The 11,310-nt window shown below is 33.9% G+C and overlaps 2 protein-coding genes across 4 annotated transcripts; both read left to right on the forward strand.

Moving 5' to 3' along the window:
* Window positions 1–2,101: 2,101 nt before the first annotated feature.
* LOC104224300 (uncharacterized) lies at window positions 2,102–4,901 on the forward strand. Its single transcript, XM_009775920.2, has 5 exons — window positions 2,102–2,289; window positions 2,394–2,452; window positions 2,616–2,665; window positions 4,187–4,329; window positions 4,425–4,901. The coding sequence occupies exons 1-5, from the start codon at window positions 2,270–2,272 to the stop codon at window positions 4,624–4,626; spliced, it is 474 nt and encodes a 157-aa protein (XP_009774222.1). The 5' UTR covers window positions 2,102–2,269; the 3' UTR covers window positions 4,627–4,901.
* Window positions 4,785–10,027, forward strand: LOC104224301 (uncharacterized). 3 transcript variants are annotated; one of them, XM_009775923.2, is made up of 4 exons: window positions 4,785–4,874; window positions 6,308–6,772; window positions 7,825–8,181; window positions 8,992–10,027. In XM_009775923.2, the coding sequence occupies exons 2-4, from the start codon at window positions 6,383–6,385 to the stop codon at window positions 9,937–9,939; spliced, it is 1,695 nt and encodes a 564-aa protein (XP_009774225.1). In that variant the 5' UTR covers window positions 4,785–4,874; window positions 6,308–6,382; the 3' UTR covers window positions 9,940–10,027. The 3 variants fall into 3 exon arrangements, with proteins under 3 accessions (XP_009774225.1, XP_009774224.1, XP_009774223.1); XM_009775922.2 differs by having other exon boundaries at window positions 4,787–4,874; window positions 6,314–6,772; XM_009775921.2 differs by lacking the exon at window positions 4,785–4,874 and having other exon boundaries at window positions 5,248–6,772.
* Window positions 10,028–11,310: the final 1,283 nt, after the last annotated feature.

An 11,310-nucleotide genomic window follows, 5' to 3' on the forward strand; every position in this document is an offset into this window, starting at 1 on the left:
ATTAACTTTTCCATTTAAGTAGTGCGGTTTTCAGCATTGGTTGTTGAACTCTCCATATTTTCCTGCTTTGGGGGCAAATAGAAGATTTCTTGAGTAATTTTTAAGTCAAAGGGTATATGTAAATGGAATATACTAATTCTAATTACCAAAAAATATGGAATACACTAATTTTAAATTCAAATTCAAATTTACTGCTAGATTTAACAAATAAAAAATGGATTATGGCTTGTGCCCACATACAACTTGCATAGAATGGGTAAAGAATATTGGTGGGTTAAGTAGGAATTGGAGATATTATGTCCCCTTGGTTTATTCAACCAATTTATTACTATGATTTTGTTCATATTTAAATACGATGCTTAAAGATAAGGAAAACTTAGAGTCAAAAAGCAAATTTTACCTTTTGTCAATTATTTTATTTCTATAATTGAATTGTATATTACTTAAAAGATAGTAGTAACAAGCAAGGGGTTGAAAGGGGGGAAAGCACAAGTTGGGTTAAATCCAACTAATACCATCCAAAACAAAGAAATTTATGCCTTGTGAACTGTCATAGACTGAGATTTTTGTGATGTGGGCTTTTCCTTTCATATTTGAATTCGGTAGCGACAAAAGTGTATAAGATTTGTATATTTTTTATATAATATATATATATTAAAAAAATATTTTTCACTATTATTTCGAGAATGACTATACGATATCATTTTTCCAAATTTAGATAAGTTATTATTGTTTGGAAGAGAAAATAATTAGCAAGTGTCAAGTAGAAGGTGAAATTTGATAGGAGTAAAATAATTTCAGTCATTCGCAAAATATGGTAAGAGGTCTAATCACATGATGAGAGGTACAAAAATCTAATATTTATTTTCTCTTTTTACAAAGGGATATAAACTTTAAATATGGTCAATTGACACTAAGGACAACTTTTTTCGGTTCACGTTTCTTTATTTTAAATTTAAATTGCCTAATGGTCACGGTAAACTTTCAAAAAAATAAAACCAATTCAAATCACTTCATTAGGTTGTTTGAACAATCTTTTTTATCTTAATGGATTTTGATAAGAAAACGCAAAGTATTTTCACTTTGACTTGATCAATCTCATATATATCTTACGTAAAACTGCCTAATGGCCACAAAATCATGTATACATTCTAAGGAGGATTCGTGAACGCGAAAAAGTATCTACATTACATTTATATGTAGACGTGCTTACGGACACACATATATTTGCAAAAAATGAGCTAAGCTTTTTAGGTTTAATTTCTTTTCGATTTTAGGTTTAATATTGTTCATCATAAAGCCTAATGAGAAGGCTCTAGGTTTAACATTTTCAACTATTTTTTCCCCTTGGTCAAACCAAAACTTTCTTACCCTTCTAAACAGTAGTCAAAAAGAAAATTCATTTCTTGTAAAATAGTGTTTAGCTTCAGAAAGTTCAATGTAGTGAGTTCTTAGGAAAACTTAATGCAGTTAGCAAGAATCCAATTTGTCAATGGCAGGCCGGCCCAGTTACACAAGTTGGAGCACCTTTCTTAATGTGAAAAATTGGTAAATAGTCCTTTTTAGGTTGGTTATTATTAGCTATATTTTAAATCGAATTGGCAAAATAGTCACTTATTAATGCGAAAATACAAATCTAGACAAAAATACCTTTATCTAAAATATGAAGTAACTCCAGGAACAACTATTGAATTTTATAAATTCAAAATTCAGGAATTATTCCGGGAGTTAGAATGGCCTAAAGTAGTAACTCTCAATTGTTAGTATAATGTGGGATTTAAAAACTATAAAATCGTTCCAGGATTTTGCACTAGTAAAAGTTCAAAAACCAGTAACCTATCTTGAATTCTTTTTATTTAAAGGTTAAAAATTTCTGAAGTATAATATGAATTCCAAAACCATAAAATTCTGCCCATAAGCAAGCGGGGGTCAAAAGTTAAAGACCACCCCCAAAGAGTGTTATAATTTTGCAACTTTGCGCCTCGAAAGGTGACAGCCAAATTACGTAATCTCACACATACAGCGTAGAGGCCCAACAGCGCAACCCAACAATCAAAAATCAAAAAGTCCAAAACTAAACAAATGAGATTGGACATTAGGCTTCCATCTTTTCATCAGTTAAGAGTTCCCAATCTTCATCGTCTACTACAGCAGCCTTCAGGCTTTCAACCTCCTTCTTGCCAATCGCTATCTTCATTAAATTAGCAATAAATATTCTTGCCCTAGCTTTTCAAGAGCAAAGGCCGCTGCTCTTACTACCCCGTCAAGCATGGGGAAGACAGCCTCACGGTCAGATCTTAAATACTAGTACTCTTAATTAAGCTTTGTATTATCTATTACCCTTAGTTTTTCTCTCTCACTCTCTAATTTTTCTTCGCTTTTTTGTATTTCAGCGGAGATGCAGCCGCTCGAGCTGAACGTAAATTCGAAAAGAAGCTCGAGTTTTATGCTAGTAATTTTCTTGACCTTATACTCGATTTTGTCTAATAGATGTCTCCTTTTTTTTTTGTGTGTGTGTGTGTGTTATGGCATATCTATTTTGAGTTCACATATCTAGTGATTGCATTCTACTAATGTATATTTTAACTGGAAATTTCGCATGGTTCTTTCTACAGAGGTTAAACAGACAGTTACTTCATTAGCTGCCCAGAAGTCTATTACTAAGGTTTGTGTTCTTGCCCCCTTTTTTTGCAGAAACTTTGTTTATTGTCCTAGGGTTTCAATCATTGTTGACTTTAGCTATCGAGTCTTTAACTTGATACCGTAAACATACTCCACTAGGGGCAGGGGCAGGGGCGTACGCAGGATGTTTTGGTAAGTGGTGTCAAAATTTGAAAACATGAATGAATGAATAAATCACTATAATGAAAAGCGGTGTCATTTTTTTATATTTATACCCAATATTGTCATTTTGTATACTTTCTAAATATACATATTTAACAAAAATTGCGGCGAAGCGGTGTCACGTGACACTGGTTGCCGCAAGGTGTATCCGCCCCTGCTCGGGGGGTTTAGAACTGTAGAAATGAATGATGCACCTAAAATATTTCGCCTCTATCTCTGTATCCAAAAATAGATGAAGTAAAAGACTTAGAATAAAGGCTTATTCTGCTTTCCTTTCATACTGGCTGATTCACTCTCTTTCACGTGCTCTAGTTTAATATATGGGACAACATGCTGGATGAAATTGGGAGTGTACATCCGTGGGTGCTTCCTATATTTGACTTAACTGTGAAAAATAAAAATTGAAGAAGACTGCCAGATAGTGAAGGTTGCATTGGTGTCAAGTATCCATATTAATTTTGATTAGTTCTTCTAAAGGAGACAGCTTGACCATAGTGGTCTAATAAGTCTCATCTTGATCATTTATTTTGGTAAATAAACAATGTTATTACCACAGAGAATATTTATAGCTCAATACCAGAAAAAAAAAAAACTCTCCTAAACTGTCAACCTACCAGTTACAGAGAGAAGAGAAAGTCTCATCTTGATTAATTGCATCTTTGCTGCTCTTTTTCTGCTTTTTGTCGCTCTAAATGGGATCACATCCCAAGAGATGCTCTTGGAAAGTTGTGACTTTCTTAAGTTGTATGATGTTGTTTTCACCTGAGCTAATGTGTCAATTGGGAATTAGGATACAGGTTCTTTGAAGTTGATTATTCATGTTGTCGCTGTATTTTTTGCAATTCTGAGTCTCGATATCTATTGTTCTTGCATAATCGTCCTTAAGTTCGCCGTTAACTCTAAGATGCAAAGAAGAGTAACATAAGTTCTAGTTGCCAACTTGCTATCCAGCACGCTTTCACCAGCCCTAAAAATAACTTCCTATTTATTTTTTCCCATTTTCGTGCACTCCTAAAATATCAGTTCCTGTGTCCAAATTTCTTTCATGTGGTTTCAGTCACTTAACTCTTAATTATTAAGCCCCAAAAATTTGCATCTAGCGTCATGGTTTAATGTTTCAAGGAAGAGCCTACAGTGGTTCTACACAATGATGGCTGGAGGATATACTTCATTTTTAATGTTGGATATTGGAGTTGGTTACGTGATACAATATAACATAGTGCTACAGTTCTCTGTTAATGAGTTGACTAATTAAATTTAGAAGGTTCTGTTCTTGTTGATGCTTCTCTTGGAGCTATACCCTATGATTTTTCTGCTGAATTGGTGTTCGTTTTTCTGCCAGAAGAAGAAAGTAAGAAGTAGGCAAAAGAAATTAAAGGCTTATGATCTTTCCGAGCTTTCGGAGTTTCTCCCAGAGTTCAAAGCCTCTCAGCAACCAAAACCTGCAGAGTTCAAGTTGAAAAGTAAAAATAGGAAAAATTTAGTGTGAGTACTTAAAACTTCGTTTTATCTTTCAAAGCCCTTGTCCTTTGTATGATAGAGAAATTTGTTCCTAATATAAGAATGTATACTTCCAACAGGTTGACGGAAAGCAATCAGTTTCAAGCAGTTGTTAATCATCCTGCTTTCCAGGCAGATCCGTTGGGTGCCATTCATCAACATCTTCAAAGCACGCAGCCGACCCTGGATGAAAAGCCAAAAAGAAGGGAAAACAAAAATGGAAATAGAAAAGGAAAAAAGAAATCTAAAGCCTCGGCCGCGCCACAGTCAATGGAGATATAGTGTGCACTTCAACTTCACTTTCTTTTCTGCTTCTTCTAGTAAAGATCCCCATTTGCCAAATTTTGGCGTGTTGGTCTGTGTTCATAGTAGTTCATAGTGCTCTACTAAATTAGCAGCTATTTACCGCTATGATCTTTCCTAGAATGTGCAGGAAAAGCGATTAAGGTAAATCTTATCGTTCTCTTGCCTTGTCATGTATCGGTCGAATACCATCATTCATCCGTTGAGTTAGTTGCAACTTGCAAAAGGTACGCAAAGAGCGTTACATTAAAGTATTTTGCAAAGAGCCTCACTGCAATTTGTCTGGTTTAACATAGAAGATTCACTACAATTCAACAGAATTTAGAAAAACAATTTTGGTTTAATTAAAACTTCCTATTTTCAAACTTTATTTCAGATCTTTTTTTCTTTTAATGATGTAATATGCGCATTTCATTTTTCCTGGTTCTTTAAGTTGTTAATATCAACCTTTGATGTTGTACGATGCCGGCTTGTTCATTCTTCTTTCATCATATTTCATTTTTTAGTTGAATATTGACTTTGCGCAAACGTAATTAAAGTTAAACAACAATGAAAGCCCCAATTGAGTTAAGTGGCAGAGTATGAAAGTGTATTGTGTATATAGGTGAGAATTTGTTTTTAGGTGTACCTTGGATCATTACAACGACTGATGAGTTAGTCGTTGTTTGCAAATTTTGAATCTGTACTTGTGAATTGTGATAGTGCTAACCTTACGTTTTAAACTTGAGCTCTCTTATACCCTTCTGTAGTAATGATCATTATCAGGAGAGCTGCAAAAGCCAATTCCAAGCGTCTTCCCTTCGAGCCTTAGACTATTGCTTATAGAGGCGGAATTAGGAGTTTGAAATTTTACTACTTTTTAGTTATTATATTTTAAATTAAATGTATACTATTCAATGAATTTCAAAGACAAATATTTGGACCTATAGGCTGGTGTGTTGGAAGGTCAGAAGGACAAGTATTATAAGCTTTAAATGGAATTCGCCAACTCAAACAGCTTTTAACATTTATCTAGTTAAGCTGTTTGATCATCTTTTGGTTAGATCAATTAGAAAAGAGAGTTTAAATGCATACTCGTTTTTTTGTTTGTTGTCAAAGTATAAATGGACACTATTGAATGAAATAATCCAAAAAGGCCTTCTAAGATACCAGTTACAAGTCAAATAAAAGACTTTCAATCTCTAGAAGAAATTTTTATATGTACCGTATCAGACAGAATATCTTCAAAATGTTATATCCCGTGGTACAAATATTATATTTTCATAGTTTGAACTTTGAACATCAAAAGGGCAAACAATTAAAATCAAATTTAACACGTTGGGAGAACAAAAAGTACACTTCGTTCTCATGTTTTACACGAATATCCTAAATCCGTCATAGGATTTGGTTCCTCTAAACACACGCGTACTTCCCACGTGTCGAAATTCCTTTCCCGCGTTGACGTGTCCCCTCTTCATTTGTCTTATGACAACTTCCTTTCTCCTCTTCTTTTCTTGAATTTATATATATTTTCTCGTTTCCTTCCTCTGTTTCATTCCTTGCTAAGGAAACTATCTTTCTTCTCATTATATATATATATATATATACATAGCAATATATTTTTCTGTCTTGAACAAAGTCTTAAATTTCAATAGTGGTGAAGATGGTGAAAATTAAAAAGTTTCAGGTGAAAATTAGGACGTTGAAACTAGAAGTAGGAGTTGATGATAATATTGAAGCATTTGATGGGCTGAAGATGATGGCAATTAAGATGAAATGGAAAGGTGAACCCAAGTTTGGATTAGTTCCATTTCATTATAAGCAGAAGAAAGATGTTACAAGTCGGAGAATCGTGAAGAAATTAGGACCAGCTAATAATTCCATTGAATGGAATAATGATGGAGATGAGTTTGAGAATGTTTGTTGTTTTACAGAGGTTTCTGGTTGTTATCAAAGTCTAAAGTATTCGCCTTGGGATGTCTCATTTAATGTTTTGTACTCAAATAATTTGGAGGCAAAAATGGCGGTGATTGGAAAAATGGTGGTTAATGTGGCAGAAATGGCTTCAAAAATGGTGTCTGAAGTTGAAGAGAAGCTTCCCATTACTTTGAATATTGGTAGAGTTTCTATATCAGCCACTCTCCATGTAAGTTCCATCCTTTTGTTCTTCTTTACCTACGAATTTCGTCGCTAAATTGCCCAAGCTAACTAATTTCTTTTTTATAATTCGTTGTTAATCTGTTGTTAAACTAATTTAACAAGGAAATATGCTGTTTAGTGACACAATCTGTACGATGCTAATTCCTGTTTTTTTAGTTTACATTTTTCTTCTCTTTTTAAAGGAATTTTTGTGTTAGCTTCTTAGCTTAGAAGTACCTTAAGATTTCCATAAATCTTCGAATTGTTACCTTTGTTATGTTATTTCTTGGGATAATTAAAACTTAAAATGTGTAATCAAACTTTCTTGACACGATTTCACAGCAGAATATTAGTTTTATTTTCATAATGTTTCCTTTTGGGATTAATCCCATATTTGGTCAAACTTCTACGCTATTCGCTTGTTGTTGTTGTTTTTTTTTTTTTGGGGGGGGGGGGGGGGGTTGTTTGACAAGTCAAATATCTGAGGTTAGTAATGAATAAATCTTGCCGATAATTTAGTAGAATATGTTCTCTGACTTGTTAATAAACTAAGCAAAAGTGACAGCTTTTAGCTTACTAATTCCTTGATGTTCCAGCAGTTTAAGGGACAATGATTGATAATGTACTCAATCCTATTCTATGCTCCCTTCATTTCACTTTTTGAATATATTTGATTGGACTTAAAATTTAAAAAAAATGAGAACGATTTTTTAAATTTATGGTCCAAAATAATTCATAAATATTTTGTCTGTCCATAAATTATCTTATTTATAATAAAATGAAAATTTTAAAATTACATTACTTTCCAAATTTAGAAAGAAATTATTTTAAAAGAAAATTAATAAAAAAGAAAATAGGTTCAATCTTTTTGAAAAGGAGAGTATATATGTTAATTTATGTTGTACGCCTATTTTTCTTGACCACATTCTAGAAAAATAATAATGTGAAAGTCCCTCTTTTTCTGAAAATTATTAAATAAAATGACTCAATAAAGCCATTTAGTATTTTTAATTACCCATTATATATGATTATTCTGACTGTCAATTTCAATAATTCTAGGTCAAAATAAAATTTGCTGAGATAAGAGATGTTCAAGACTCGGCGGGTTGTGCCCGTGACTCAAACGAGTCAAGTCAGCTGCAAAGTTTAGCTAAGAGTAAAAGTCTGTGTGACAGAAAAGCACAGAAGGAGAACCAGCTGAGTGAAGAAGAGTCATCCACATTTGAAGCAGTGGAACCAAAGACGATTGAGTCGGGATCGATGCCGAGTTTAGAAACTCAGGCTGACTCAGTCAACAAAGTTGGGTGGTTCTCTTGGAAGAGAAGGAGATTGAGTCTTAAACCAACGAGGAGTAAAGCAGAACCGTTGATTAAAAAAAGTCGTAGCTTTAGTGTTGTGTCGCGATTCAGCCAACAGGTACATTTGCAAAAACTAAACTAAACTAATTAACGTTTCTGCATATCTTATTACAAGGACATTTAATAGTACTATATTTGTTTTTACAAAAATATTTGTACAAACTACTATTTATCTTTCTTTAAACATCTCACTTAATTAACAATCTTCTAATTAAAACAAGGTGGATTTGGAAAAATAAATGTAACAAATGATTTCTCCCATCGTCAAATGTTGCTTTAACTCTCTTCACGTCCATTAAGGAAACAATAAATACAAGGTATAGTTTACTAAGTTAACCCTATTAAATGCGTTTTAAGAATCGGACAGTTTTAAAAAGAACTACTACATCTTTAATATTAAGTGTATAGTTGAAAATAATTGACAAATTCTAGTCTCGAATTCTAAAGTGATAATTATTTTAAGCTAAAATGAGTGTTAATTTGGGAGTAGAATAACGAAAAAAATGGAAAAGCTGAGAAGTCAATGTCTTTGGGAGCTTAAAATTGACGAAGATAAATATTGTCATTGTCAAACATTTGGAGCAAGTCAAGACCAAATTCACAATCTAACAGGTGTATATCACGGTAAAATTTATATATGAGCTGTATATTCATCTGTAATTTTTAACTATTTGCTATAGCATCTCATTGTTGACTATCCTAGAAACCATCTACATTGTTAACAGGTAAAACAAACAATATGAGTTGATTCTGTTATGTTTAGGCTGAAAATCCACTTAATATAGTCAAAAGATTTCTCTTATCCTAGATTAAATATGCTTTAAGGTGAAAATTTGTTGTCAAATACTTTTGCTTTTTCCACTAACAGAAAGTAGAGAAGCCTGAGCCTTCTACTGAATCAAGGGACAAAAATGAAGGCAGCAGCACAACATCTGCTTGGGAAGTGAAGGAGTTACAAAGTAGGGATGGACAAACAAGGCTCAAAACCAATGTCTTCTTTGCATCTTTTGACCAGTGTAGCGACAAGGCTGCTGGTGAGAGCGCCTGTACAGCACTAGTCGCTGTGATCTCCCATTGGCTGCAGTCGAATAGAGATGCAATGCCCACGAGGTCAGAATTCGATAATCTCATACTACATGGTTCCTCAGAATGGAGAAAGTTATGCCAAAGTGATACTTACATCAATGTTTTCCCAAACAAGCACTTTGATTTGGAGACTATCTTGCGTGCTGGTATTCGACCTATAGCCATATCGCATGATCAATCCTTCGTTGGATTCTTTAGTCCCGAGAAATTTGAATCATTGCAAGGGGTAATGTCATTCGATCAAATATGGGACAAGATTAGCAGCATTGCAGAAGACACTGCATTTGAACCTAGAGTATATATTATAAGTTGGAACGATCATTTCTTCGTGTTGAAGGTGGAAGCTAACGCTTATTACATTATTGATACATTGGGAGAAAGGCTATTTGAGGGTTGCAATAAAGCATACATTTTAAAGTTTGACGACAACAGTACAATGTATGAGAAGGTTAACGCGGAGGAGAAGACACAGAAAAATGATACTAAGGCTAAGGAAGAAATAATATGTGATGGGAAAGAATGCTGCAGAGAATTCATCAACAGATTTCTCGCGGCTATCCCTCTAAAGGAACTCGAGGAGCAAGAGAAAAAGGAGACAGTTTCTTATTTCTCTCTACATCATCGGTTGCAGATAGAGTTCAATTCGAGTTACTTGCTATCTTCTTCTTCGTCGTCTTTAACATCATCCCCTTTCTCTTCTTCTGCTACTTCTACACCTTCCTATTTGTAAGATGCATAGTATTTAATTTGCCTGGTGTGTATCAGAGTACTGCTAATGTGAATGCATTATCATATAGCAAGCACAATTAGATTGTCTCTGTTTTCACACTCAAAATATGCAGACCTGCGCAAATATGAATGTGTACCTCCACAAATAGGAATGTGTTAATATAAACTCAACAAGATGGACAGCCAATATGGTCCGCGTGTTAGGATCGAAATAATCAGGTGTCATGCTGAAACTAGCAAAACAAACCTTGAACAACGATAAAGTCAATAAAAGAGAAATATATCAAAAGAGACACAAACATCTAACGTGGTTCGATCAATTGACCAACATCCACGGCGAAGATGAGCAATGATCACTATATAAAAGAGAGTACAAAATATCGAGTTCTCCCCCTAAACAACCTCACAAAGAGGCAAACACAAGTGACGCACTAACACTTGTCCCGAAAAATTCTCGCCCTAAATAGGACTTTCAAACCCCATATGGCTACATTTTGGATGCTACCAGTGGCGAAGCCACATGGTCATAACCATTTGTCGAAAAATTACACTGTGTACATAAGTAAAATATTATGTTTTAGAGGTATATAACACATATTGAACATCCTTTGTTAGAAATTTTTTTCACTTATTTTAAATTTGAACACCCTTGGAGAAATTCCTAACTTTGCCACTAGATGGTACTCAACGAGAAAAAAGGACCCTCAATTAATAGAAATCCAAACATTTTCTTCCAAGAAAAGGGACTAGAAAAATACGGGAGATTTATAATTTCCTTCTAGGAAAAGAAAAACTCAATTATGGTAAATATGTTGCACTTTCATTCAATAGATAGAAAAACCAAATCAGAACCCTTAAATCCAAACCATATTTATGTGACAACAACTACACCTCAGCCAGAAAGCTAGTTTGCCTTGGCTATATGAATCCTCCATATCCATTTTACTCCATTTGGGCTTGATCTGATCCAATATTCAACAACTTGTCATTCAGGGTAATTAATAGTTCAAACCTATGCCAAGATGGCATACAATCTCTAACAATACTAGAAAGACCTATCAAACACCAAACCTAATGTAAGTGTACGGTAAAAGGCTAAACCAACCAACTGGCCGATAAAGATGCTTTGTTTCCTTCGTGTTGTGTTCTTCGATAAGACATCATAGATTCCAAAAAATTTTAAGTCTTTTTGAAACAACTTCCCGTCTTGTAAATTTAAGTCTACACCATCTCAACACCTTCAAGCATCATGGTGTCGCATCTACGAACTTGCCTTCTTGTTATTATTATTATTATTATTATTCTTACTATTATCCAAACCAAATTAACACTACTTATTAGCTATACTTATTTTATCATCATCTATATAATA

Source organism: Nicotiana sylvestris, chromosome 8, assembly GCF_000393655.2.
Source record: "Nicotiana sylvestris chromosome 8, ASM39365v2, whole genome shotgun sequence".
Taxonomy (NCBI): Eukaryota; Viridiplantae; Streptophyta; class Magnoliopsida; order Solanales; family Solanaceae; genus Nicotiana; species Nicotiana sylvestris.

Coding starts and splice junctions, on each gene's coding strand:
- LOC104224300 (XM_009775920.2), top strand. CDS start 2,270: ATGGGGAAGACAGCCTCACG. Junction 2,666..4,186: donor CCCAGAAGTCTATTACTAAG/GTTTGTGTTCTT, acceptor TTTTTCTGCCAG/AAGAAGAAAGTAAGAAGTAG. Junction 4,330..4,424: donor AAAAATAGGAAAAATTTAGT/GTGAGTACTTAA, acceptor TACTTCCAACAG/GTTGACGGAAAGCAATCAGT.
- LOC104224301 (XM_009775921.2), top strand. CDS start 6,290: ATGGTGAAAATTAAAAAGTTTCAGGTGAAAATTAGGACGTTGAAACTA. Junction 6,773..7,824: donor CTATATCAGCCACTCTCCAT/GTAAGTTCCATC, acceptor CAATAATTCTAG/GTCAAAATAAAATTTGCTGA. Junction 8,182..8,991: donor TGTCGCGATTCAGCCAACAG/GTACATTTGCAA, acceptor TTCCACTAACAG/AAAGTAGAGAAGCCTGAGCC.